This window comes from Emydura macquarii, unplaced genomic scaffold (genome assembly GCF_026122565.2).
Source record: "Emydura macquarii macquarii isolate MOO-44397 ecotype Brisbane River unplaced genomic scaffold, CSIRO-AGI_Emac_v2 contig_3343, whole genome shotgun sequence".
NCBI classification, from domain to species: domain Eukaryota; kingdom Metazoa; phylum Chordata; order Testudines; family Chelidae; genus Emydura; species Emydura macquarii.
The window spans coordinates 636,258-662,724 of NW_027133480.1; the positions used below are offsets into that span (position 1 = coordinate 636,258).

Consider the following 26,467-nt stretch of genomic DNA (forward strand, 5'->3'; position numbering starts at 1 on the left):
AGCCTCCTAATTTCTCATAAGCCACTGCTTTCTGAAACTACATATAAAACCCGTTCTCTTTTTCACTACCCAGCTCTATACTTGCACAATTTGAGACATGCTAGTGCAGTGACAATCACTACAATGTTATTTACTAAAGCTCTTCTACTGAATGATTAATGCTTAGGTTGTCACTAACTATTAGTTTGCTTCATGGAATTATAAAAACACCAAGTCTTCAGGCACACGGATGCTGCTTCTGGCTGTTCTCCTGTTTCATAGATTTTTTTTTAAAGGGCTCTTAGGGTAGACTAGGGAATCAAATCAATCCAGCAGCAGCAACAACCCACATAAATCTTTGACTCAGGAACTTTCTGTGGGAGGACGTATGTGTGTGGGTGAAAGGCACTGCTCTTTCTGTGGTCTGTTTTTGAATAAGTTCTGAGCTTTATTCCCTATAACCAAGTCAGTGGCTGAATTGTGCTCAGTTCCGCAGTGTGTGTATGGGAGTCAATGTAGCTGTCTTCCTTATCTATGTAAATATGAGAGATGAGATAGGTACAGATTTTTGTAGTGTCAATGCAATATTTAGTTCTTAAATTATAATTGTAAATTTCATGAATACAGTATTGCCATTAGTACAAATATTGCCAGGTCATACCTCTGCTTTATTACAAAAGTGCCCTGTCCACTAGTGCTGCAATTTTTTATATTCTTTTGTTTCAAGAGAGAACTGCTTTCTGTTATATCTTTGAATGTTAAATTACATTTTACAGGAAACAACGTATTTTAAATGAGATGATGTGGCAGGTATGACTGCATTAGCTGGTTTACCCCCGAAACGTAATGTCGGTGAAAGCTGGTATCCTAAACTGAGACCCCCCCTCCCCAAAAAAAGGAATTTCCAAGTTGCAAAACAGCAAGAGTCCAGTGGCAATAGTCATTCCTACTGAAATACATATAATCTTAATGAACTCTTCAGTGTAGATCCCTAATTGTGTCTAAAAATTAAGAAAAAAAAAATATTAGTTTCTTATAGAGTAAGTAGCTTAGGGGTTTTAATCAGCCACCTTTTCAAAGGAGCCTCCTAAATTTTACCACTAAGGACACAAATTTGCTAATTCACATTGAGCAACTTATTTACCAGTGATGTAATCCAATTGCATTTTTCCCCAAAGGCTTTTAAAGATCAAAGAACATTTAAACTACAGTAATGAACCCTAAATAACAAAGATTTATTTAGCTTCATGCCTTAGACCAGTGCCTAATATAGACAAAAATGCAATGGAAATGGTGTTGTGAACAGTGAGAAGTTTAGTTTTAAAATACTGAAAGTGATTCTGCTATACATCTAAAGTGATGTCTAGATAAAGAAAGTGGACCCTCAGAATAATGATGATATTGTCACATAGCAAAAGTATTAATTATATGCCAATACACAGGAAAATATATGTATGCTATACAGTTATGTACTGTACATTAATGATTATTTATTATTGATATTATAATAGCACCTAATGGCTCCAGCTGAGATCAGGTCCTCACTGTACATGAGCACTTAGCAACAGACATTGTTCTGTTGTTATAATCTTCTAATAATATATTAAATGCTAATGGCTTTTGGCATCCCCTATGTTAAGGTCTACCATGTTTTCAGATTTCACTGGTAAACAGTTGGTTTATTTATAGTTATGGATAGTGTGGTGGGGTGGGGTGGGGTATGGTACCCCTCCCCCCTTGTCTCACCTATTGGCAGCAATCTCCTCTATCAGTGGGGCCTGCAGTAACTCCACCCCCAGACTGAACAGGTCTTTTGTCCCTTCCCCTCAGCATGCCCCTGGGGCCCAGGGAGGTACCTTGCTGTGGCTCCCTCTTGCCAGCTGGGACTAAGAGTTTTCTCCTTCTCTACTCCTCTAGCTGCAGAGAAGCACTATCTCCTAGCCCAGGGGAAGTTTCTCCTCCAGATGCCACAAATCTTCTAGCAGCTGCAGCTGCTCCCCTCTTTTAGGGAAGGCAGCGGTTTAAGTACACCTGGAGTAGCCCTTCATTGGGTCCAGGTGTCTCTAATTGCCCTGCAGTAATCTCTTCTCTGCCTGCAGGAAAAAGGGCCTTTGGCATTCTTGGATTCACATACCAGTCCTGGTATACCCTTTTGTGCGGTGGAGATGCGTGGAAGAGCCTGGGCCTTCTACGCTGACCTTTTCTCCCTGGATCCGACCAATGCCGCCTCCCGCAGGATGCTCTGGAACGAACTTCCCACGGTCGGCACGGGCGACCAGGACCGGCTGAAGCTACTTCTCACTCTGGCCGAGTTCTCGGAAGCCCTCTGTCTCATGCCCACCAACAAATCCCCGGGCATGGACGGGCTGACCGTGGAGTTCTACCGCGTGTTTTGGGACGTCCTCGGCCCGGACCTCTCCATCGTCTGGGCCGAGTCCGAGGCCAGCGGAGAGCTCCCCCTATCGTGCAGGCGGGCCGTGCTCGCCCTGCTGCCCAAGAAGGGGGACCTCCGCGACCTCCGGAACTGACGTCCCATCTCGCTCCTCTGCACGGACTACAAAATCGTGGCCAAAGCCGTCTCCCTGAGGCTGGGGTCCGTGCAGCAGGATGTGGTCCATCCCGACCAGACGTACACCGTCCTGGGCTGCACCATCTTCGACAACCTGTATTTGGTCCTGGATCTCTTAGAGCTCGGGTGTAGGGATGGTCTGTCGTTCGCCCTCCTGTCTCTGGATCAGGACAAGGCGTTTGACAGGATGGACCACGGGTATCTCCTGGGCACCCTGCGGGCGTTTGGCTTCGGGCCCCACTTTGTGGGTTTTCTCCGGGTGTTGTACACCTCCGCGGAGTGCCTAGTCAAGCTCAACTGGACCCTGACTGAACTGGTCACCTTGGGGGCGGAGTGCGCCAAGGCTGTCCACTGTCGGGCCAGCTGTACGCCCTGGCCATTGAGCCCTTCCTCTGTCTCCTCCATCGGAGGTTGACGGGGTTGGTGTTCCGTGAGCCAGCGCTGAGGCTGGTCTTGTCAGCGTACACTGACGACGTGCTCCTCGTGGTCCAGGACCCGGGCGACCTGGTGCGGCTGGAGGCCTGCCTGGCTGTCTACTCAGCAGCCTCCTCCGCCCAGGTCAACTGGGCCAAGAGCTCTGGCCTGATGGTAGAGGCCGGGTGGCGGGCGAGCTCCCTCCCATCCACGCTTCAAGCCATCCGGTGGAGCGCGGGTCCGCTGCTCTATCTGGGCGTTTACCTTTCTGCCACCCATCCCTCCCTGGCAGAAAACTGACAAGATTTAACGGACAGGGTGGTGCGGCGGCTCCGGAGCTGGACGGGACTGCTCCGGTGCCTCTCCCTTCAGGGGAGGGCACTGGTCCTCAACCAGCTGGTCCTGTCCATGCTCTGGTCCCGCCTCAACACCCTGGTCCCGACCCCGAGTTTCCTGGCCTACCTCCAGAAGACAGTTCTGGAGTTCTTTTGGCCAGGACTGCACTGGGTCTCTGCAGGGATCCTGAGTCTCCCCCTGGAGGAAGGGGGGCAGGGCCTGTGCTGCATTCGCAGCCAGGTCCACACCTTCCGCCTCCAGGCCCTGCAGAGACTCCTTTATGGTGCAGGTAGTCCGGCGTGGAGCCACTTGGCATACGCCTTCCTCCACCACCTCCGAGGGCTCCAGTACAACTGGCAGCTCTTTTTTCTCCACCCGAGGGGTCTTCCACGAGACCTCTCCAAACTGCCGGTCTTCTACCAGGACCTCCTCCGGACCTGGAGGCTGGTCTCTGCCTCCAGGCCCCCTTTGGTCCCCGAGGGGGAGGATCTCCTCGCGGAGCCCCTGCTACACAACCCTCAACTCAGTGTGCAGGTGGTGGAGACCGCCTCGGTGCGACGGAGGCTGGTCCTGGCGGGAGTCACCAAGATTGGAGACCTCCTGGACTATGACCGGGGGCACTGGGTGGACCCCTACGCGCTGGCTCGGCGCATGGGGCTCTCCACCCTCCGAACCCCCTGGCGCGTACTCCAGGAGGTGAGGGCAGCCTTGCCCCCCGCTGCTCACGCCTACCTCGAGCGGGTCCTGGGAGAGGGTGCTCCCTGCCCACCCCTCATCCCCGGCCCTCCGGCACTCTCCATCGGCCCCCAGCCCCGCGAGCCCTCTCGGCCCCCCCTCCCTACGCACCGAGCCGGCTGCACGATTTGTAGCCGGTCCCTTTCCGAACCGCGCCGAGAGACCACCTTTACATGCTCATGCTCCACACTCTTCACTTCCCCGCCCTCGCGTCCTGCCCCGACACCAAATGGCGGGACCTGCTGCCACCCATGGAGGGTGGGGACCACCGGTGGGCCAGCTTGTATTCCACCTTGACCCCACGGCCCACCGGGGACATCAGTTGGTGGCTCCTTCATGGAGCCGTGAGCACAGGCATGTTCTTGGCGCGGTTCACCCCCCGCCCCGACACCTGCCCTTTCTGCGGCACGAGGGAGACCCTGGCGCACGCATACCTGGAGTGCGCCAGGCTGCAGCCCCTCTTCCGGCTCCTCCAGAACCTCCTGCTGAGGTTATGGCTGCACTTTTCCCTGCACTTGTTTATTTATGCACACCCTGTCCGTGGCCCCACAAAGTCGCGGGACCTCCTCGTCAACCTCCTCCTGGCCATGGCCAAAGTCGCCATCTTTAATACCAGGGAGGGGAGGTTGGCTGGGGAGGCATCCTGAGACTGTGGGGCCTATTTCCGTTCCCTTCTCCATTCACGTCTCCGGGCAGAGTTCTTCTGGGCGGCGTCCACCGGCTCCGTCGACACCTTCCGGGAGCGGTGGGCACTGTCCAGGGCTCTCTGCTCGGTGTCCCCTTCCGGTTCCCTTCGTTTATACCTCTGACCTTCACCCCCTTTCCTGTTTTTACATTTGTTGTCCCCCGGAATCAGTTACATCCTAGGTCCAGTGGCTCCTTCCCTTAGGCTGGGGGAGGGGCCTTGAGCGGTGGGCGGGCTAATGCCTGCCCACCTCCCTAGTTTGTAAATAGGGATATACCCTTTTGTGGCTATCTGGCCTGACTTTACCACAATAGTCATAACATTTATATGGTACCATGTATATATTACAGATGAATAAAAAGTGTGATCTCTTCCTCAATGAACTTATAATCAAGTCTTACAGCACATTATTTGCCTCTGCAATGACAGGATATTCATAGCACATTTTTTCCCTTGCCACATCTAATATGAACCTTTTTTGTGGATCCTATCTTTGCCGGTCAGCTACAAACTGATAAATCTAGAGACAGTAAATAATAACTCCACAGCTGCAGAGATAACTAAAAGGGGGGACAGGTAGGCATGTATCTGGGCTTCAGCAATTGATCAGCAAATGTATTAGAATTAGAGTGAATGATAGACAGCAAACCTCAGCTCTCTGTTGAAATCTGTATGTTCAACTGGAATATGACAGCTTTGCTGTAAATATCATGTAGACCTTGCACATAAGGATGATTTCTTTACTCTGGAACCAAACAATTAATCTGCTATAACAAAGAATGGCTGGACAGTAACATGTTTGTGAATTAAATAGACAGTGAAGTAGTCAAACGAGGAATGCTTCACATAAGGGAATGTTACCGCACCACTTTCAGACAAAATGCAAGACTCACTGTTCAGTGTAGCTTTCCCGCAAAGGTAATAATAATACTGGCAGTAACAACTTACAACGGGTAGAGGGAGGGAAAGAGAATCAGGGATTCTTTTCCATACAACTTTAGGGTTTGTAATAAGTAGCTCAGATACCACTGTGATGAGCACAGCATAAATAAGATAGACACAGAGGGCTCTTGTGTGCCTGATAGGTTCAGCCCTATATTGTGTAGGCACAGAGCTGAACTACCTCATTAGGAACACATCAGAGAGACAATGTAAGGAGTGGAGGCATAGGTGGTTTAGACTAGCAGTTACATCTGGGTTGGTGTCCACAAGTCAAGGATAGCCACAAGTATTTAGCAGGCAGGAATCATAGGTTGCGTCTACATTCCAGAGCAATTGGGCTTGAACTCTATGTCCAGTCTTGATTTTAGCTCAGATCCTCTACTTTGTGGGGTCCAAGCCTTGGGTTAGTGTGATTTATGTGTAGACAGAAGGGAAGTTAGGCTTGAGCCTGAGTTCAACCCCTGGCTTTACACTGCAGTGTAGACATACCCATAGTAATCACAACTGCTGGGACTGATGAGCAAGAGTTGAGGTCAGAGTCATGCTGGGGTCAAAAGCCGGAGATTGGAGATTGTTATCAGGTTGGATCAGGAGGCAAAAGTCAGGATCCAAGCCAGGCTGGGGTCAGAGGCTGGAGATCAGAAAGAGAGATGAGGTTTGGAGTCACAACACACCAGAAATCTGTATGATTACCCAGGCAACTTCCTGTATCATGCTCCAGGGTTAAATAGTGAGCATGTGCCACTCAGAGGGCCGCAAGGTGCTGTCACTATGGACCCATTGGGCGATACTTCCTGCAGTACCTAATCTCCACAGTGCTCCTTGGTTGTAACTCTGCAGAGCCTCTGAGTGGTGAAGTGGGAATGCCAGCTGTACCAGGCTTCATAAACCCAGGTTCTGATCCCCTTTATCAACAACATGCCCAACAACTCCCATGAAGGAGGAATGAGCCTGCTACTATACCCCTTAACTGGAAGCAGCGTGAACTCATCTCCTGCTGCTGGTCAGGTCTGTCAGCTGGTGCAGAGAGAGATGAGGCACTTATCCCTCCATCTCCTCACCCATTTGGATTGTCTTGCACCCATCACAGTGCTAGCAGAAAGCAATTATGGACCCAGAAGTGTGCAAGGGACTACAAATTAGGCTGTTCCTGTTGGTTGGAGAATGTGCTTTTCTCCTCCCTGCCAGAGAGAGGCAGCAGGGCCAATCCACACTTGCTATAGAAGCTTCTCAGCTTCAATAGTCCCCATGGCCTCTGTGTCCCCAGTACAGGGGGTGAGGGTTGGCTAGTGGATGCATATAGTCATTGATCTACTTCATACTACTCCACTGCAGGTGAGCTCCCTGCATTATGCTCTCTCACAGATTGGTCTGCTGATGTGGGGTAGGATTTACCTCCCTCTAAGTTGCTTCTGAAGCGCTCTCTAACCTTTATTAGCTGAATTGTCAAATAGAATAGTGGTAATGGCCCACACTCCCTTGGACATTAGAACATACCTTTCTAGCAGAGGGAATGTCAGCAGGACAGTGGGTTTCTCCTCTGCTTTTTGTAACCTGTGCCATAAGGGTAGCTTCTACAGAGACAGCTTAATTTAATGTCTCATCCAAAGGCTGACCCTCCAACAGTGCAGCCTCCTATGGAACATTAACAGCTCCTAGACGCTTTAAGAATTGTTTCTTTCTTGTGGAATACATGAGGAGCAGCAAGTAGTGATTCTTCCATTAAGGTTGGGTTATCTTTTGCAGTTAAAGCAAACGTTCAATCTCTATTTCTTGTATGAAAAACAAAGTGTATCTGCTCCAGATTTGGAGGACATAGTCTCTGAAAAGCCCCTAATTCAAACGCTAACACTGCTTTTAACGCAGACCTATTGTTCCACACTACCGCAACAACCCACATCCCCTCCACCATCACTACCAAGCCCTTTTCTTTTTCTGTCTCCCTCAGCCAAACCCACTCCCCACTGGGCCCTTCCTGACAGACTGACACACTACCTTTCTCCATAGCCAAGCCAGACCTGCTCACATCCAGAGAACCCCACCAGACCTGATCCTGCTGTCTCTCTTCTGTCTCTCATGTCTCCCCAACACATTATCTTCCCATTTCAATCACCCCCAGAAAGACCCCTTTTCTGTGGTATCCTCCCTCTGCTCCGCAGAATCCCAATACCCCTCCCACCTCTCCACCTTCTCCGTCAGTGCTGAAATCAACCCACCTGCCACATATATGTATTCATTCTCTGCCTCTAAGTACAGCTCTCAGAAACCAAGGGGAACTGCAGCAGCTGAGGCAGAGAGGTGGAGGCACTGCTTCATGGAGCTGCCCTGAGGTACTCATCCTGGAACACACATGGCAGGAGATGGTGGATGAGTGGCTGAATCAGGGGAGGAAGGAATTGAATGTATTCCCACATTCTATAACTCCTTCCCACTCACTCCCCCTTGTAACAGCACTTCCCCAGTCCATTTGTCTCTTTTCCCCAACGCTCCACAGCTATCCCTGGTGCCCCAGCTTCAGACACCAGGGGTCTTTCCAGGGCTCTTTATGGAGGCACTCTGGAATGTCCTGCTCATCTTGGGTCTCCTGCTGTCGTACTCCATCAGTCCTTTCCCAGGCTTCTGCTACAGCTGGGCAAGGAGGTATGCTGAGCCTCTGTGCAGGGATCTACAACAGGTCTTTCTCTGTTCCTAGTATCCCCCTGACTAAGCAACACTCCCCCTGATAGAAAGCACTACCTACAGACTGCTGTCACATGACCCTGGCTCACCTGACTCAGGCACAGAACCAAACTTGAAGTCTTATTCCCTTACAGGCACAATTCACCCTGTGACAAGGACACTTGACTTGTGTCCTGGAGTGAGAGGAGCCCCCTTTGAAATTAGGGACTCTACACTCTGGATCATTTGATTTTCAGTTTGCCTTGTGTCTAGGTAAAGGTCCTGTGTCCTCTGCCCAATATTAGAGTTAAATATGCTTATGAATTCAAAACAGTGTTTAAATGTCATGTTCATGTGGCTTAGTTGGTTAATTTCCTTTCCCTTTATCTCTGTTAGATCTGTTTTAAGCAAGAAACATCTGGGAGGAAGAATATGGGGCCCTAATCTCATACACAACCTATTGACATGGTAGATGGTCACAGCACTGCTACTGTCTGAATTAGAGGTTGGGTATTTTTTAAATAAATAGATACTGTAAAATCAACCTGGAACTGTACTATGCAAGTGCTACAAGTAAGCCATAAAAATCCTTCTAAAAATGTATTCCCTGCACACATGTACTATGCGCTCATTAAGCCACAATAACCCTGCAGCAGGGTATATTTTGCATTCTTATTACAGGATTATTAAGAACTGGCTGTCTTGTTGAGACTGCAGCAATGATTGCTTGCAGCCTTTAAACATTTTAGTTAGAGCAATTTTAAAGTGATAGGAAAGGAAACCTGAACCCAGAAAACTATTTTCATTCATTCGATTTAAAAATCAGGAAACAAACCAGGTTTAATTTGAACAACTAATCGCATATAGTTCCTACCAGACTCAGTTTGCCTTTGCCAAGCTGCATCTTGTCTATGCATCTTTTACTACGGGGGGCTGGTGGTGATTAAGATGAAGCAAATGTTGTCATAGGGAGGTAGCTGGTCAAGGCCAGAGACCTGGGTTCTATTCCCCTGCCATTGATCTACTGTGTGACCTTGAGTCTTCTGTGCCTTGGTTTCACCATCTCTAAAAAGGGAATAAAGAGTTTTTTCCTCCTGTGTACTCTGCTTAGAGATGCCTGAATGAAAAGCACTAAGTAGAGAATTATTATTGTATCCCTATAACAGTTTAAGAATAGTAATAGAATACATTATTCTGACCCTCCTTTTGAGCACAGCTAAGCCATGGAAAGAAGAGCCTCTGCTTTAGCAGAGAACTAGTGATTGTGCAAAGAGATGCAGTGAAATGCATGAAAAACACTGGAGTGTAAGAACTCAGTTACATGCCTGTTATTTGGAAATGAATGGCTAAATCAATTCAATAGGAGCATGGAATTTCTTCTGAGGACAGTCTAGTCACTCTTGCAGCTTTCTAAGGGGCAAGCAGTGTGCATGCTTATCCATTATTCGGGGTTTTACCTGGGACCATAAAAGCAGGTGAGATTCAGCCTGAAAGGGAGGGGCGAGGGGGAGCGGGAGAGTATAAATGCACTCGGTGAATGGCTGGGAAGATTCGGACTGATAATTAGGGATCTCCGGAGAGCCGCTTCTCAGAACAACCTGCTCTTTTTGGCTGGAACGCGTGGAGACAGTGGCTCAGCCCTGCTGATGTTTTTTAAGCCCTCCTCGCAGTTTGATGGGCATTCCCAGGGCTTTTGTGCACGTCTCCGAAAGCGTTGACGTGGAAAGAAGCAGCAGGGGGGTGGGGGGAGGGGGGGGCGAGAGGAACTGCAGTTCTTCTGAAAATACTGAGGGCATGCAGGAGTGTGAGCAGGCTGGGGAGGAAGAGGAGGAGGAGGTGACAGTGCCTCACACCATGTTCTCTGGGTGCCCGCTGGGTGCAGTTTGGGCAATGTTCCTCCTGTGAATGGACGCACCATGAACATTTGGGAAGTGATCCTGGCTTTCTTGCTTGTGGTCCTGATCCTCGTGTCCTTGCTGTCCAATGTGCTGGTGCTGATCTGCTTCTTGTACAGCGCCGACATCCGCAAGCAGGTCCCTGGATTGTTTATCCTCAACCTGACATTCTGCAACTTGTTGGTGACTGTCTTGAACATGCCCCTGACCCTGGCTGGGATAATTTACCAGAACCAACCCGGAGGAGATCACTTTTGCCGCATCGTGGGATTCTTGGAGACTTTCTTAACCACTAACTCCATGCTGAGCATGGCAGCGTTGAGCATAGACAGATGGATAGCTGTGGTCTTCCCTCTAAACTATCATTCCAAAATGCGTTACAAAGATGCTGCTCTGATTCTAAGCTACACGTGGCTACACTCTGTGTCCTTCCCTATAGTGGCAGCTTCTCTCTCCTGGCTGGGTTTCCATCCCCTGTATGCCTCCTGCACCCTGTACAACAAGAGATCAGAGGAGAGGACACAGTTTGTGATTTTCACAGGGGTCTTTCACACTCTCAGCTTCCTCCTCTCCCTCATAGTGTTGTGTTTCACCTATCTAAAAGTGCTGAAGGTGGCACGGTTTCACTGTAAAAGGATTGACGTGATCACTATGCAGACACTGGTGCTGCTTGTGGACATCCATCCCAGGTAAGGAGCTGTCTGTGTGCTCAGAGAACGAGGGGTCCCGCGCCCAAGGAAGCCAGATCAGGTGCAAGACTGGGTTCAGCATCGGCAATGGGATCCAATCCGTATCACAAGCAAGGCAAGGCGGGTCTGAGGGAGGATACTTAACCTAGAGCCCTGGTCTGTTCATGCTTATTTCAGGTGCACTCGCATTTGCTACTAAATTCACTGCCAGCAAATCCCGAGATGGGATGATGGCAAACAGGGTCCCTTTAACAACCCTTGTTTGTGATGTCCGGGGAGTTGCCTTGGGATGCAGCGAGCTTTGACTAGGACTGCACTTCCACTGGAAACACTGATTTGAATCGTGCCCTTTGTCTCCGAAAACGGAGCCCGCGCCTGTGTTTTGCTAAGGACAATCTAACATGCGCCTGGCTGGGGGTGACTGGAGATGGACTGAACTGAAATTCAGCGGGTCCTTTCGCGTTAAAGCATGTGCAGGGGGAAAGAGCTGCGCTGAGTGCAGCGTAGCCTGTCATTGTCAGCGTGGATTCGGTAACTTTATCCTTCGCGGAGGCAGGATGCTAGGGCAGCAATGCTCACAAAATACACCCCGTGGATGCCGAGATGTAAATGCACACGAGACAGCATTCAGGATCAGCCTTAATCTGACAAGCGCTTAAAGCAGCCCAGCCTGCCTAGGGATGGGACCCTGGAATACCGGGGGATAATGATTCTGAGAGGAGCATGGGGGGAGAGGTTCAGATGAGGGCAGGTACACCCTGTGAGGAAGCAGTAGTGGGGGGGGGGGCGGTCGTGAGGGAGTGCAAGGGGGGGGGTCTGGCTGAGTAAAGAGGTTTGACTGGCTAGGTCTGGAGGGAAGCAGGTTTTGCTGGGAGGTTCTTTCTGGGTCAGTAAGGAAGAGAGAGGATGTGGTTGTGGGGATGGAGGAAGGGGAGTCTAGTCAGGAAGGAAATGACTGGCTGGGTGAGTGTCTCTGGCTGAGGGGCAGGGAGTGGAGGGGAGGTCGCCTGACTGTGGGGCTAGCAGAGAGAGGGAGGTTTTGGAGGAGAGAGGAGGAGAATAGGTCTAGCTGGAAGAGACAGACGGGATGGGGAAGAGAGGACCAAACTCTGGAGGGGTCCAGGTCTGGCTGGAGCTGGATGGGTTTGGGCCTGGCTGGTTGGAGAGATGGAAGAGAGCAAGTCTAGCTTGAATGATCTCCCTGGGGGGACCGGTATTCAAGTCTGTCTGTCTGGAGAGATGAGGCTGCTGGGTAAAGGTGGAATGGAACAGGTCTGGCTGGCAGTGTCCTGGTTTAGGATGTAAGGGGCCTGGCTACTTGAGGCTGGAGGGGAGAAGGTCAGGTTGGCTGGGGTAGCTACGCAGAGTGTGATTGGATAGAGGGGCGGGTTCTGGAAAGAGGAACAAGAGGGAGGAAAGGGGCTGGTTGGTTGGGCCTGAGGGACATAGAGGAATTGGTCTGGCTCTGGGGATCTAGCAGTGAGTGTGTCTGGCTTCCTGGAGTAAGTGATTGAAGGGGAACAGGTCTATCTAGAGGTACTTTTGGCTGGGGAAAGAAAGAAAATGGTCTGACTGGAGGTGGGCTGAGGGAAGGAGGTCTGACTGGGAGTCTCTGGCAGGAGGTGGACAAGAGGGGAGGGGTATAAGAAAAGAGAACTGTCTGGGAAGGTGTATCTGGATGTGGTGAAGGGGAGGAGCTCTGGCTGGGAGTGGGGTGGAAGGGAAGAGATCTTTCTGGCTGTGGTTGGGGTGAGTCAGGTCTGTTTGGGAATGGGCTGGAGGGGAGAAGATCTGGCTGGGGGTGAGGAGGTCTAGATGGGGAGCTCTGGGTGGGATGGAGGAAGGGTGCATGTTCAGCAGACATTCCATTACAGTCATCCTCAGTGAAATTCCTTGCTATTGATCAACCTTACCCTCTGTCCCTGCCAGGCAAACATAGGGGCTCCCCCTGCAGGGAGGAAATTCAGCGTGCAGCTAGCTAGCAGCTGAGCTCCAGAAGAGCAAGACAGCCTCTTCCCACTGGTGAAGATCCTCCCTTTATGGGAGCAAAACCATGAGTCATATTTCTGGTATCGCTAAGCCTTGGGTTCCCAAATACCAAAGGGAGGAAGGGGTAGGCTTTCACCCATCTATAAAGCCTGCTTTAGTTGTGGTTGACTGAGACGAGAAAGGAATGGAAACCTTAGCTCAGAAAATCTTTTCTTTTTCCAGTTAAGTAACAATGTTGAGTTATTTTCAACTAAGGACAGGGAGTAGATAAGGGAGTATCTCTTGCTGGCATTAATGAGCCTCACAAACATAAATCACTCTCTTATCCATGGCTCCATAAAGATAATATGAATAAGGGTTCCCCTACCATATGTGCCATTTGCCTGAGAAAACCTAGCCAAATAGTTCTTAGTATTATTTCTTGCAAACGCTATCAAATGCAATGGTTACTTCTATGAGCAATGCTGTAGATTACATTGGTACCTATTAAAATAGTCATCACCTTGCTTGACTTTTTTGGCAGTACTGAATCCTAAAATAGTATCTACAGTATTTAGAAGATGATTAAAACAAGTGTCCAAAGGAAGCAAAAAATTTCTGGCTTGTGAAAAGTTCTCTCATTGCTAATACAAGTTATCTTGATTTCTCTAGCCTAGGTTAACTTGAGGATGTTTCTGCACTAAAACATTGAAACAATGGTTTCCAGTTACCAAAGTGGTTTTAAATGTTACACACCTTATCTTGCAAACTGACGGAATAACATGGAGCACATCATGTCCATTAGTGATCCTTATAATCCATCCATTATATCAAATTCCTGCTCTCTACACAGTAAAATGAGTTTTAAATCCTGTTGCAAATAACAGAAACAGTGCCTGACTTTGATCTGTAGCTGTGCTGTCCAGTCTTGCTATAACAAATGGATGGAATTACTATATATGAGTCAGTTATACATTGGAACAGTCCTGTTACGTGAAGCCTACAAAAAGGCCAGAGAACCTCTTATCACTGTATATGTCTACAAAGGCCTAATCCAGCAAATCTCTTCAGAAGATGAATAACTTTGAATACATAAATTGTCTATCTTGTGGATCAAGGCCTAAGAAATTAGGTTGGGATTTTCAAAGGAGTCTATGGGATTTAGAATTCCAAATCCCCCCAGGTCTGCCAGTTCTAGCAAGATAATTGGATAGGGTTACCTTAGAATCAGCTGTATTCCCTTGTGCTTTCTGATATTTATCATGGGAAATATCTTGAATACTCTAAATACTGCAACTACTTTATAGTTATCTAAAGCAATCTGCAATTTTTGAGGGACAACACTATTATTTACGCTCCTCAAAATAGTGCTATTTAGTTGGTTAAGAAAACTGAAAAACAAAATACAGAAGACAGCAATTATATTCTGACCTATTTTATGCAGTAGTAATTTAAAAAAAATAGATGGTAATTATTTTCTAACAGTTTAAAAAAGGTTCAGAGGTAAGAAATATGCTTTCTGGAATAAAACAATACAAATACATCATATATTTAACAAACTCATTTTAACTGTACTTTTTCACAGAGGATTCTGGGTCCACAGTTGGAAATCAGGTGTCTTCAATTATATCTGATACATCATCAGATGACAGCACACATAGCTATTTACTTCTTTTCACCCCATGATATTATTCTGAATTTGTCAAGAATATACTGAGTATCTCCAGCTAATCTCATGCTCTAGATAGCCCAATTATTATTACTGAAACACATAGAAACTTCAGCAAGGATCCATGGTTATGAGTCTTAGGCTCAATATTAATAATAATAATAATAATTCTATTAATAACAACACCACATGTAGGGGAAACAGATATGTAGAGAGAGTGAGGAAGAGAAGAAAAACAATATACAGAAAGTGGGGGGAATGGAAAAATATGGCAGGAATATAAAAGTGAGAAGTACTTGGAGCTGAGAAGACAATTGAATGAGAGAACAAAAAGGAATAAAGTCAGAGAAGGAAAGAAAAGAAAGAACTCCCCCACCACTCAAAAAAGAAGAGATCAAAGTTCCTTAGAAATTATTAAAAGACATCAAATAGGAGACACAAAGATGTCATGGTGTCATCTAGTCTTTATATTTCATTGTTTGGTAAGACCAGAATAATTCACTTGTTGCTCAAGACGTCTGGAAAATTCAGTCATTTCAAACATCCCACGTACCCAAGAAACCATTACAAGGCACTAGTGAAACTAGTGAAAAAAAGACATTATGAGCTCCAATGCAGGCACACTACAGGGCATAATCATTACACAGACCTTTTTTTTTTTTTTTAATACCATAAACCCCAACAGCTCTCCATCTTCATTTGATTCAGCCACTCTCCATCCTCCATGCTCCCAATCTCCCTCCTTCCACCTACACTTTTCCAATAGTGTCTGTCCCCCATTTTTTTCCTCCTTGACCCCAGATTCTCAATCTCTCATTTTCCATAAAAAAATATTCATTTTCTTCTGTGCCTCTTTAATCTGGTCTATAAATGTCAAATTTTTACACTGAAAATGATGGTGAACCACAGCATATAAAGGGGTCCTTTTCATTTAGTCCTTTTCCCAAATCTTGCACCATCTTTGTCATACAGCAGTACAATATAGTAAAGTATATGACCTGCATATAAGGTTTATATGAAATCCCAGTTTTGATCACATTATCTCTTATACAAAGTTCAAGTGGAGTGGTTCTCCTTAACTTAACATTTTCTGATTTGTCAGTACCCAATTCCTCAACCTTAACATTAGCTTTCTGGATGGTATATTTTTAGGCCACAATCCTGCATTGAGAAACATGTATGCACACTCCTCTTCCTCCTGTGGTTCATAATTCAGGATTGTGACCTTATGTACCAACATACACATGCACACACAAGGATGCATAATACTGGAAAGGATGGCCACATTATTCATGAGTTGTAAAGCAACAAGTAATCTTTGAATATCGTCCTAATTGAATGCTTAGAAAACCTCTAAAACACCTCACATGATCATGTGTTTGTTCAGGGCACACCTTTTTAAAAATTATTTTATATTTTTATTTGTATTGATTTTCATCTTTCTACTCCTTTAAGGCCCTGTTACCTTATTTACCACAGTAGACTGGTAGAGAATTTAGAAAAAGTCCCCTTCACCCTCCCCAAAATAATTAGCTTTTGTATATCTCATTGTGGTTATTTGAAGGTCCAGGATCTCAGAAGCTTTCCATTCTAGAATTAATTGGGAACTGTTTTTTTTTTAATTACATCCCTTCACCTATAAAGCCAGGTAGTAGAGTTGCTATAGGTCCAGCTGTACAGGCCAAAGAGGAAGCAATAAAAGCTCTACAAATAACCTAAAATAGATAGTCTATGTCTAAAAATGTCCCATATTTAAAATCCAATTTCTCAGTCCTTTTAGGAGTGAAAACAAATCCTGGATTCCAGTGGAACCCTTCCCAAAGGAATAAGACTTCCACTTCTAGTCTTGAAGAGACCAAAAACAAAACAAAAAAAACCCCACAACCCGAAAAACAAAGAACAACAAAAACCCCCCCAAAAAAAACCCAACCAGAATTTGCACATGGCACTATTGAGATATGATTCTGCCCATCCCGGGCAGGGGTATTTTTTCAGGAATGGGGGTGATGATCACATATTTCAGGAGAGGAAGAAACTTTTTTCAGCATGTTTGTTTTAAAAACAGTGACTGTTTGAAGATATCCAAGGAGTTGGCAATGTAAGAATATATTTCCAACTGACAAAAGGAAATCCTTTTTCTCTGACAAAACCCATGGCAAGTCTTGGAATTTGTTTCCCCGGGGTAGCAATGGAGCACAAAATTTAGTAGGGTTCAAAAAAGGATTAAACACTTAGATGATAATGAAAACATTTGTGGTTACGTTAGACTTAAGTGATATCAGAATCATGAGACGGTAGTAAGCCCTGTGCCTGTTAGTGTATACATGTTTGGAACCTGACAACGAATAATCCATTTACAATAAAATTATTGATAAAGAACAATTGCATAAATACTGCTTCTGGGCCAAATTGTGAGGTCCGCAGATAGGATCTGCCGTAAATCCTGGGCATGAAACAACTTCCCATTCTGCTGCCCCAGAAACAGCACAGGGGGCAGACTGACTCTGAGTCGCAGTCTGCCTTCTGGTTTCCCTTGCTCAAGTAGGGATGTACCCTTTGCCAGCCCTATACCTGCCATAGCATATGTAGTCATGCTAGTTGGTACATTGAGGGAGACAGAGTCTATTCCCTGCCCCTTTCCACCCACTTGCACAGTGCAGACGTAACAGCCCTGAGAAAGCACTCTTCTCTCCATGCTGCTACCCTCAGAATGAGTAGCCAGCACAATGGAGTTACTTCCATGTACAGATGTGCAGAATGGGACTCAACTAGATCCTAAATACATTCACTCCTTCTTAGGGAAATTGCCATTCATTGATTTCAGTGGGAGTTTTCCCAAGTAAAAACTCAGGGCCCACTTCAGAAAGGTGCCGAGGCTCCTCACTCGCATTAATTTCAATTTGAGTCGATTTCCTTAGCAACTCATAGGTGGCTCATAGAATCAGAGTTTCAAAAAACACCCCCATCTCTGGCCCAATGTGAGTTTAAAGGAGCAGTTCGTGTGCTAAAACGTCAAATATTATATTGAAGTAAATATATGGCTAATTTCTTTTTACTTGTCTAGTCAGTCTGTTTAAACAAACATGCTGGTTTCAGTCTAGGATTCAGGATGTTATAGCTATTTGGACTCGATATTGAATTGTCTGTTTTGCAAAGCTACATAAACTTTTCTCTAATAGTATGCACAGAAATGTACAAGTAGTTACGAACCATATGGCCATACAATTCATAGCTATGTGATAGAATGATCTTTCTAATGTTGTACAGGACTAGTACAGTATGTTTTATTTTTCCAGTTACATTTTTATTGCTTTTAGCTAAGGTATTAATATACTAAATATTTACTGGTTATCACTTTGAGAAGTTCTGGTCTCTTTTTTTCTCCTTCTCTATAATACGCTGTTTGAAATGTTCTTTCTATAGACTACCGTTCCATATGTTTCACTTTGCTTTTTTCCAAATTCCTTTGAACACAAAGGTCCAGATTCAGGCCTGATGTAAGCAGGTGCAGTTTCCACTGATTCCAATGAGAGTTACAGATACTTTCACCAGGGTTGAATTTGACCCAATGTCAATATAAAAGAAAATAACATTTTTTCTTAGTAATTATTGCTTGCGGGGAATAAAGTTAAGGTATACAGTGAATTAATAGATAACAGTTTCCTGTATGACTAGAATGTTTTCTGGGAAGGCTTGTATAAATCATTCCAGGAGTAAAACCATTAAAATCTGCTATTTGGTATTGTGATTCATGTTATTGTTTGTGTTAAATGTTACACAGTGTTCGAGAGCGTTGTCTAGAAGAACAAAAGAGACGGAGGCAACGAGCAACAAAGAAAATCAGTACCTTTATTGGTACTTTTATACTTTGTTTTGCACCTTATGTAATTACAAGGTAAGTTCAAGCCTACCTACTGAAATTCCATATGTACTAACTCAGAAAAGTAAGGCATTGTCAGATCAACGAATCAGAAAACATAATTAATCCACAATTCTCCTATTCTTTTAAAAAATGTTGTCAAACATTTCCACTGTTGTGACGGAGATTTCATTTATTGTATTAATGGTATTGTACGTATTTTATAGTTCTGATTCTGTCCACTTTTCAGTCAGACAATGGGCCAGACTTTCCTAACAGGCCAGGAATTTGATCTTATACACATCAGAGTAAATCAGAAGTAACTCCACAGAAGTCAATGGGCCAGATAGGCCTTCAGTCCTTATTCACATTGAGTAATAATTCACTTCAGAAATTGTCCCACTGATTTAAGTGGGAATACTTACAGAGTAAGGCACTACACAGCCTGCATAAAGCTATGAGAATCTGGTCAAATGAGATCAGACTGAGATCAGAACCTGGCCCACTGACTTAAATAGGAATTTTGTCTGACTGGATAGGTTTCTTAGTCATAAACAGAATATCAAAGCTAAAATAAAAATTCTTGTGATTTATGATCAGATGCTATTTTCCATCTGCTAACTTATCTTTGAAAATGGTCCTATAGGAAGCACAAAATTAATCCTATGAGATAAAAAATGTTAAAGCATGTAGCCCACATAAACATTCTGAAGTTACATATATTGGAGGAATGTACAACTTGCATTCATTATTAAAGGACTCCAGAAAAATTCTGATGCTAGAACTGGAGAAGGAAATCTTTTCTTGAATATCACTTAATGCTGTTCTAGCAAAACTAAATTATTGGAAAGTCAATAAAGACCATTCATCTGTGATGTTTATTTGTAAATGAATGTGACTGTATTTATTGATAAATTTGGCTTAACAGCAATAAGATCCTCTGGGCAAGACATTCTAAGAGGTCCTGACACTTTTTAAATGATTACAGTCATTTAGCCTTCAGTCTCATGTTTTATAAAGTCAGAACTAGAGTATTTTATTTCAAGAGGCTAACTTCTGTTTACACTAATGCTTTGAACTCAGGGACAAATGGTGATTTTTTAGGTTCGTCTCCTTCTGACTGAATCTTGCAAAGTTATGAGTGTTCTGTCCTTGATCCAGCAAGCTCATTAGGTACATGCTTGACTTTAAGCATGTGAATAATACTGTTGAACTCAGTGGGTCTGTCATGTGCTCAAAATTAAGCAGATTTCTAAACTGTTTTTCTGGATTGGGAACAGAGTGCTCAGCACTTTTCAAGATCAAGCCCCTCGTCATTTTTCTAAGCAAAGAGTGACTATAAGATATGCAGGGAAAGAGAGAGTTAATCAGTCAGACTCTTTTTCAGCAATCCATCCCTAATTCAGCAAAACACTTAAGCACATACTTCAATTAAATATGTGCTTACCTATGCTGAGTAGGGATGGACTTAAGCAAGTGGGTTCTGGATTAATGCTTTGCTGAACTGAGGCCACAAAATGGTAAATCATGAGGCATGATAATTGATCTGGGTTTAGAATAAGGTGATTTCAAAGTAATTTTGGTTTAGCCAGGGAAAAGCTCATCTAACTGGGGTTAAAAACAGTACTTTCATTGATTCAAACAAGTACTGGAGGCAACTGTGTGTTTTAGCTCTGCAGTAGACACAAGTTATTGAATGCTTATTAAGGATAAGCCCCTTTAATGTATAACAAACCTCATTATCTCCAGTGACTGACATGTAACAATATTCCTTGTTTCTGAAGGACTTTGGTCCTTATTTCTAGAATTACTAATGTAATAATATGATAGATGTACCTTTCCATATTATATGCTAATACACTTTGATTTTTAATAATGCTGATAATTCATACTTCTCTTCCTTTCGGTATATCTCTGTATTTAGATATCAAGATATACCTATCGTTATTTAGTTAGGTAACATTCTTCAACATCCCTTTATTTTCTCCCTGTAGTTTTTTAATAGGAAAATTAAAATATTTTTATTTCAATTTTTCTGGCACTTATTGCAGACTCTAGGGCCTTCTTATTATTTTAAAATATTGCTCACATGAGCAAATGCTGACTGTGTCCCCATAATCTGGCCCTAAATTAATGAACTATCCCCTAATATCAGCAAAAAGTAGCACACAAACCCTAACAAACCAATCCCCAATTAAAAAAAAAAAGTTAAAAATTCTCTTATGTCATCCTGAGACATTTGACAAACATACAATGCCACATTTTTCTAATCTGGTTGTCTGATCTTTGCACGTAAAATCATGCTTATGCAAATGAGCATTTAGGTTCAGAATTCCCATGAGGGTTGGTTTTGCATCCCTGTCCATCTGGTTAATAGCCATTGATGATCCTATTCTCCATGAACTTATCTAGCTGTTTTTTGAACCCTGTTATAGTCCTGGCCTTCACAACAACTTCTGACAAAGAACTCCACAGGTTGACTGTGTGTTGTATGAAGAAATACTTCTTTTTGGTTGTTTTAAACCTGATGCCTATTAACTCCTCATTTTTGTGTTATGAGAAGGATTAAATAACATTTCTTTATTTACTTTCTCCACACACATCTCTAACAGATCCCTCCTTAGTCATCTCTTTTCCAAGATGAAAAATCCCAGTATTATTAATCTCTCCCCATATGGAAGCTGTTCCATATTCCTAATCATTTTAGTTGCCTTTTTCTGTACCTTTTCCAATTCCAGTATATCTTTTTTGAGATGGAGCAACCAGAACTGCACACAGTATTCAAGATGGATTTATATGGGTTCCTGCTTGCCAGTTTGCGCATATAAATTCTTGATTTTCATAATCAATTTTTTCAAAACTGGCCTTCTGGTCTTAGTTGAAAGCCTTAGTTGATGTGAAGTGAAGATATGACAGTGGCTAGAAACAAAGGCGTCTGGGGTTCACGGGTCAGGATATAGCAATTCACATGTCACTCTGATTCCTTGCAGAACATGGCAGGTTACTCATACATTCATTGAAGAAGCAAGACTGACTGTTAATAAGACAGCTCACAATCACGAAGAAGCAGTCATTTTCATGTTTTTGGATGGTATCCAGTGCAGTGACTATTAAAACAGGGCTCAGTCAAAAGGAGGGCATGATACTAACAGACTCCCATTTCACCAGACAATAAGGTGAAGAGCTGAGTTCCCAGAACTGCTTTGCAATAATTAACACAGAAATCAACATATAGCACCAAAATTCTCCGATAAATCCTCGAAAATAATGATCTCATCAGCAAACACATTTAATCATAAACTATTAAGGTCAAATTCTGATGTCAATGGGAGTTGTGTGCAAATATCTGAGGACAGAAGTTGGCTCTTAGCACTTTGACACATACTAAAACAATAAGAATTCAGACAGAACTGGTGTAATACACTAGAAATAACCAAATTTCCGGGAAAATGAAGGGATTTGTTCTGATAAGATCATCTAAGGCCCAGAAAATGTCTGTTTTGTCTCACTGCTTAATGATCAAATGTTTGAGACTATCGGGCCTATATTGTGCTTTTCCCATAACTCTGTTCTCAAATTACAGCAACGAAAAATAGGTGTATTGGAACTACATCACAGTCTAAGCGTCGTTAGTGTGTTTGCAGTAAAAGCTTTCCCTACGACAAATGTTTAGGCACAGAGGCATGCACTGACTTGACTTTAATACAAAGGGGTTTCACTGTATAGTGCCTGACTAAAAGATTAATGGCTTAAGCCTCAAACTAAATATTCTCTGCTATGTACTGGAAGTGAAGTTAAAAGATTTATTATCTACATGACACCGTGTGCTTTCGAATAATTATAAAATTCTGAAATATTAACAAAATATTACAAGGAATACAGCTTTGAAGCATTAAAGCATTTGAAGATCACACAGTATTATCAAGGCTTATGAGACCAACTAATGGAATTATGTAGATGATGCTGTGGAATGTAATTTACAGGTGGCACTAAAATATTAATGCCGCTTCACTGAAAAATGTCACTTTTTGGCTGTAGTGTCTCATGAAAATTGAAACTGGATGCATAGAATTTCCCTCATTGGGAAACAAAATCTTCTTTCAAAGATGATGACAAATACAATATGCCTTGAATATCCATCATGGAATTGTCTGTACATTGCACAACATTTAGCTTTGGGCTCTGTGTGCATTTCTATGCCTGCGGTTTTATTATATAGGTAATAAAACCACAGGCATAGAAATATATATATATATAGTTGCCAAAAAAAATGTTCCATGTGTTATGGAAATTGTAAGTTTCAAGGACATAAACAATTTAATAAACTCCTAAAAATTCTGTTAATAAAAATGAAGGCTTTCTAATAGGCCTCAATCATTGAAGAAAAAAATCAGTGAATCTTGGATTGCTTCCTCCAACTGTCTACTTGATTGCTTCCAGAGAAGATTAATTATAATTCATGGAATTGATTGACACAGGTTCAAACAAAGTTCACATGTGGGTTATTGAAGGCATCCACTGAATTTCATCAAGTTCGATCAAACTCTATCAGAATATGAAACTGCTCACCCCAGTAAAGTATTCTGGAGTTACTAGCGTTTGAATTATTCATTCTTCTCCTAGATGATCTCTTCTCCACATTTTAGTACCTCCTCTGTCTGAGAGAGTAGTATATAGCCTGTTAACAAACAATTTGAGAATGACTATAGGAAGTAAAGATTAGAGAACCCAAAAAGAATTTTAGTTAATGGGCATCTTCAACATGAAGGTATCCTAGTTATATGTGATGGAAAGAAAATTTGAAACTTGACAGTTATGCCACAACTAGTATTGAACTATTTGAAAAGGAAACTAATCTAGAGTACAGCACTTTTTGGTTTAAACTCAATAGACAAACATTGTCTTCAGTCGCTGCCCTTGGGCAATAATTCCACTTAATTGTCTTAGTTCACATACATCTAAACATTAATGATATTGGTAACAGGTGACAGTAACAGCTCAGAGTGCGAGTAATTACACTGTGCAATGCACAGACAGACAGACATTGAAAGTATGTTTGCCAACTGATTTTAAAATGAAAAACCCCTCTATGGCTTATGAGAGGTTTATCATCAGGATATGTATTTGGAAACTATGAGAACAAAGGTGGTTTTCACAGCAAATAAAATAAAAAATGAAAACTAGCATGTTGGAGACTACAGCTAGCACAAATATAAAGTTTCATTTGGGGAAAATTCATTTCACTTGAATTCCAGATGATAGGCTATAGATTACTTGAATTTCTATCCTGGGACCCACCTTTCTGCTGTGTCACCTCTTAATTCCCTTTCTTTCACTGTTTCTGCAATATCTAAGATCACATTAGGAAACTTTTCCATTCATCTAAACAACTCCCCCAACTAATACAAAAAGGTATTTAAATATTAGAGTAGAGCACACAGAACTGTGTCTATTCTTATTTTTTATATTACAGAAGTGTCTAGCAACCCCAACTGAGATCATGGCTCCATTACAGCCTCAAAATGGTCTCGACAAATTGGAGAATTGATCTGAAACCAATAAGATGAAATTCAAAAAAGACAAATGCAAAGTATTGCACTTAGGAAAGAAAAGTTAAATGCATAACTACAAATTGAGGGATAACCGGCTAGGCAGTAGTACTGCCGAAGAGGATCTAGGGGTTATAGTGGATCATAAATTGAATATGAGTCAACAATGTGATGCAGTTGCAAAAAAAGGCTAATATTCTCGGGAGTATTAACAGGAATGTCATATGTCAGACACAGGAGATAATTGCCCTGCTCTACTTGGCACTGGTAAGGCCTCAGCTGGAGCACTGTGTTTAATTCTGGGTACCGCACTTTAGGAAAGGTGTGGATAAACTGGAGGGAGACCAGAGGAGAGCAACAAACATGGAAAAAAGGTTTAGAAGACCTCACCTATGAGTAAAGGTTAAAAAACTCAAACAAGTTTAGCAATGAGAAAAGACAACTAAGAGGGGACCAGATAACAGTTATAAAGAGGACAGCAATCAATTGTTCTCCCTGTCCACTGAAGGTAGGAGAAGTAGTAATGGGCCTAATCTGTAACAAGGGAGGTTTAGATTAGATATTAGGAAAAACTTTCTAACTATAAGGGTAGTCAAGGTCTGGAATATGCTGCCAAAAGACATTGTGGAATCCCTGTTATTGGAGGTTTTTAAGACCAGGTTGAACAAACACATCAGGGATAGTTTGGTATACTTGGACCTCTCAAAGTCCCTTCCAGCCCTACATTTCTAAGCTTCTGAACTAGGTGCCGTACAAACACAATGGGCTTTTCTACACTTACAGTGGCACCTTTGTAGTGCTAAGTAAAGATGCGTACCCGCACCGACGGGAGAGCTTTTCCAATCAGTGTAGATACTTCTCCTCCTCGAGAGGCATTACCTAGGTCAACGGGAGAAGCCCTCCCATCAACTTAGTGCTGTCTACACCCTGAGTTAGGTTGGTATAATTATATCGCTCAGGAGTGTGGATTGTATACTGTAGACAGGGCATAGTAAGAGACAGTTCCTGTGCCAAAGAGTTTACAGTCTAATAGGCAGGACAAACACGGGTTGGGAAGGGAAAGAGAAACACAGAGAGGTGAAATGACTTGCCCAAGGTCAGTAGCAAAGCCAGTTAAAGAACCCAGCTCTCCTTAGTCCCAATCCAGTGCTCTAACCTCTGGACATGCTCCTTCTTAATACTTCTTCAAAAAGCATATTTGAGAGAGGAATTAGGCAACAGATTAGTAAATCAAGGGAGAAGACATATACATTTGTAAGATGACTGAGTCAGATAAAGCTACGTTTAATACTGCTTCAGAAACTAAGCCTCAGTCACGCTCTCTGAAACAGTACTATCATTTTTTTTTTCCTGGAGGAACACGAGCAATAAACCCAATCTCATATGTGTTCAGGGGGGCCTGTTGCTGAAAACTGATTTCAGCAAAGATTTAATTTCCCAGTGTTGATCAGGGCATTTTAGTCTCAGATAGCAGGACATGCATCTTTTGAAATGCTGTTCTAGGAAAATCAATTCTTTTTGAATAATTTTGGACACATATTGAGCAGAACTGCCCTTCGGTGCTTCTCAAAGACATTGCAAGAGAAAAGCATGCAGAATATTTAATATAGTCCTCTCAACATTGCCCAAAATATCACAACATGAAGTATCTGTATTTGAATCAGCACAAAATGAAGTAATGTTCTTGTTTTCTTGTGCACAGAACTGGGCATCCAGTTATAGGCCCCTGATAACCTGCACAAGGAGGTGCCCATATAACTTCCATTTATAATAAAGGCAGCTGTGTGTAGAACCTATGTGTTATGTTGAAATTGTAGCCCCTTGTTTCTGTTTTATTGTAAGAAGTGAACAATACAGAGCAAATTCGTCTCCCTAGTCCAACTGGTGTACCACTAGCCTTTTGCTCTGTTTCCATCTGTACTGTTGTTATGTCTCTCTTAGTAACACTTTCCCCCCCTGTTTCTTGGCAGACTGGTAGAATTATCATCCATAGTCCCCATCAATTCTCACTGGGGAGTCATTTCCAAGTGCTTGGCTTACAGCAAAGCTGTTTCAGACCCTTTTGTGTACTCTTTATTACGACATCAGTACAAGAAGACATGGAAGGACATAATAAACAAGATTCTTAAAAGAAGCTCCATAAATTCCTCAGCTCTCACAAGTGAATCGCACAATCGGAATATATTGCAGACAACCGAATGAGGAAGCCAGCACAGAATCCCCATGAAAGATGGAAGAATACAAGGGGGGGTGGGGGGGAAAGAAAGTAACATGTAGCTATCAATAACTAACAATGGTTAAGAAAGTTATTCACTGAAGCTCAAAGTCTAGCTTGTACCTCATCATCAGCCCACGTACCAGCTTTCATAGTGAAGCTGGCTACTTCACATGTCCTTCCTTTGACATACAGTGTTGTAATTGATATCTGACCCTGTAGACTCTCTGAACACAAATAGTCCACTGTCTTCAATGCAAGACATAAAGGGTAAAATCCTGTCCTTATCTTAGGGAGCCATACAA

General features: G+C 43.5%; 1 protein-coding gene across 1 annotated transcript; it reads left to right on the forward strand.

The window, feature by feature from the left end:
• Positions 1-10,234: 10,234 nt before the first annotated feature.
• On the forward strand, positions 10,235-26,149 carry GPR26 (G protein-coupled receptor 26). Its single transcript, XM_067533434.1, has 3 exons — positions 10,235-10,902; positions 18,321-18,434; positions 25,918-26,149. The coding sequence occupies exons 1-3, from the start codon at positions 10,235-10,237 to the stop codon at positions 26,147-26,149; spliced, it is 1,014 nt and encodes a 337-aa protein (XP_067389535.1).
• The last annotated feature ends 318 nt before the right edge of the window (positions 26,150-26,467 follow it).

Coding starts and splice junctions, on each gene's coding strand:
- GPR26 (XM_067533434.1), top strand. CDS start 10,235: ATGAACATTTGGGAAGTGATCCTGGCTTTCTTGCTTGTGGTCCTGATC. Junction 10,903..18,320: donor CTTGTGGACATCCATCCCAG/GTAAGGAGCTGT, acceptor AATGTTACACAG/TGTTCGAGAGCGTTGTCTAG. Junction 18,435..25,917: donor GCACCTTATGTAATTACAAG/GTAAGTTCAAGC, acceptor GTTTCTTGGCAG/ACTGGTAGAATTATCATCCA.